Here is a 1621-nt window from a genome sequence, read left to right on the forward strand (position 1 = left end):
GCCCCCTGGCGCCCCGCCCCGCCCAGGCCCCGCCCAGGCCCCGCCCCCAGCCCGGCTCACCGCAGTCCCAGCGGCCCAGAGCTGCGGCCGCGGGATCCGCCCCCAGGCCAGAAGCCCCGCCCCGGCCCCGCCCTCACTTCTGCGACGTGCGCTTCAGACGTTCGGAGTCGCTTTCCCGCTTGTCCCGTGCGCTCGCCAGCAGGAAATTCTCCTTGTGTACCGACTCCCACGTCAACAGCATCCCATCGGCTTCCTTGGAGAGACAGACCCCTGGAGGGCGGAATCCGGCGGAGTCAGGGGGCGCATCCCACCTCGGCCGAAGCCCCGGCCAAACCCAGCCTCCCCTCCGAGAGCGTGCTCCCCGGGTCGGGCCCTGTCGCCTAAGCGCCGCCCCGAGCCCTTCCGGGCGCACCGCCCCATGATCCCATGCCCATCTCTCTTCCCAAGTTTCTCCCCTTCAGGCCACACTGTTCTCACGGAAGTATTCGAAGGCCATGGAGGTGGGCACACTGTCCCTAGGGAGCCCGCACAGCCGCCTCAGGAGAAGGCGTAAGTGGGAGAAGACGATGAGGGGCGGGGCCAGTGCGGGCCGCGAGTGGAATTCCCGGATGAGGCTGTAGCGTTGTGTCTTCCAGTAGAGGTCGCTGTTGCCCTGTACTTTGCCAAACGTGTGGCTGAGGGAGCAGAGGTCAAGGGTCACCTAAGGCCTTGATCCCAGAGATCAAGGTTAGATGTCAGGCAATATCTGTTCAGAGTCCAAGGCGGCAGGCGGATCTCAGAATAAACAGAGGGTATAACAAGACCAAGGTTTAAGTCAGGTTAGAAGGGTCAAGGGCCAGCAGTTAGCGTAATGGCTATGTCGCTGGACTCCCACGTAGTTGACCGCGGTTCAAGTCCCAGACCCGGTGGCTTAAACTCACGCCGGGCATGTGTGTGTGCATGCCCAAGATCCCGAGAGGAGAAGGGATTGCGGCGTGACCATCCCTCCTGGGGGGTGATTTCTCGCTTTCTATCTCTCTGTCTCTCTCTGTCTGTCTGGCAAGCACACACGCCCTAGAGCAAAAAAAATTCTCCAAAAAAAGGGAAAAAAAAGAAGGGACAAGGGTCACATGTCAGAAGTCAAGGTTGGGATGTGTCATCAGTTAAGGTAGAATTTGGAGTTGGGCTCAAAAGATAGCATAGATATAATCATTAAAATAATCAATGAAAAGGGGACACCACTACCAACCTTACAGAAATAAAAAAAGATTATAAGAGAATACTATCAACAATTGCATACCGCCCAATTAGATAAATAAAATGGACACATTTCGAGAAACTGACTCGAGTAGAAAGAGAAACTCTCAATAGACATATCACAAGATATCAAATCACTGATCAAAAATTTCTAATGGAAACAGCCGAGGGGCCACCTGCAGTGACACAGTGTTAGCACATTGCTCCATAATACTGAGGCTGCATGGGAGGGTACCAGGTTCACATCCTGTGTGCAGTGAACACATGTACATGCCTGTGATATGGAATGGTTGAGGCTGGAGGGGAGGACCGCAGTCTTTCTTTCCCTGCCTGTCTCTCTCTCTTGTCTCCCTCTCTTATAGAATAAATAAAAATGAACTTAAAA

General features: G+C 55.0%; 1 protein-coding gene across 1 annotated transcript in view; it reads right to left on the reverse strand.

The window, feature by feature from the left end:
* The window catches only part of TRPM4 (transient receptor potential cation channel subfamily M member 4), a 59856-nt gene that overhangs the window by 1458 nt on the left and 56777 nt on the right, over nt 1-1621 (reverse strand). The window contains 2 exon segments of the mRNA XM_027776470.1: nt 138-270; nt 478-674. Coding sequence (XP_027632271.1) covers nt 138-270; nt 478-674 — 330 coding nt within the window.

Source organism: Tupaia chinensis, unplaced genomic scaffold (genome assembly GCF_000334495.1).
Source record: "Tupaia chinensis unplaced genomic scaffold, TupChi_1.0 Scaffold000673_1, whole genome shotgun sequence".
NCBI classification, from domain to species: Eukaryota; Metazoa; Chordata; class Mammalia; order Scandentia; family Tupaiidae; genus Tupaia; species Tupaia belangeri.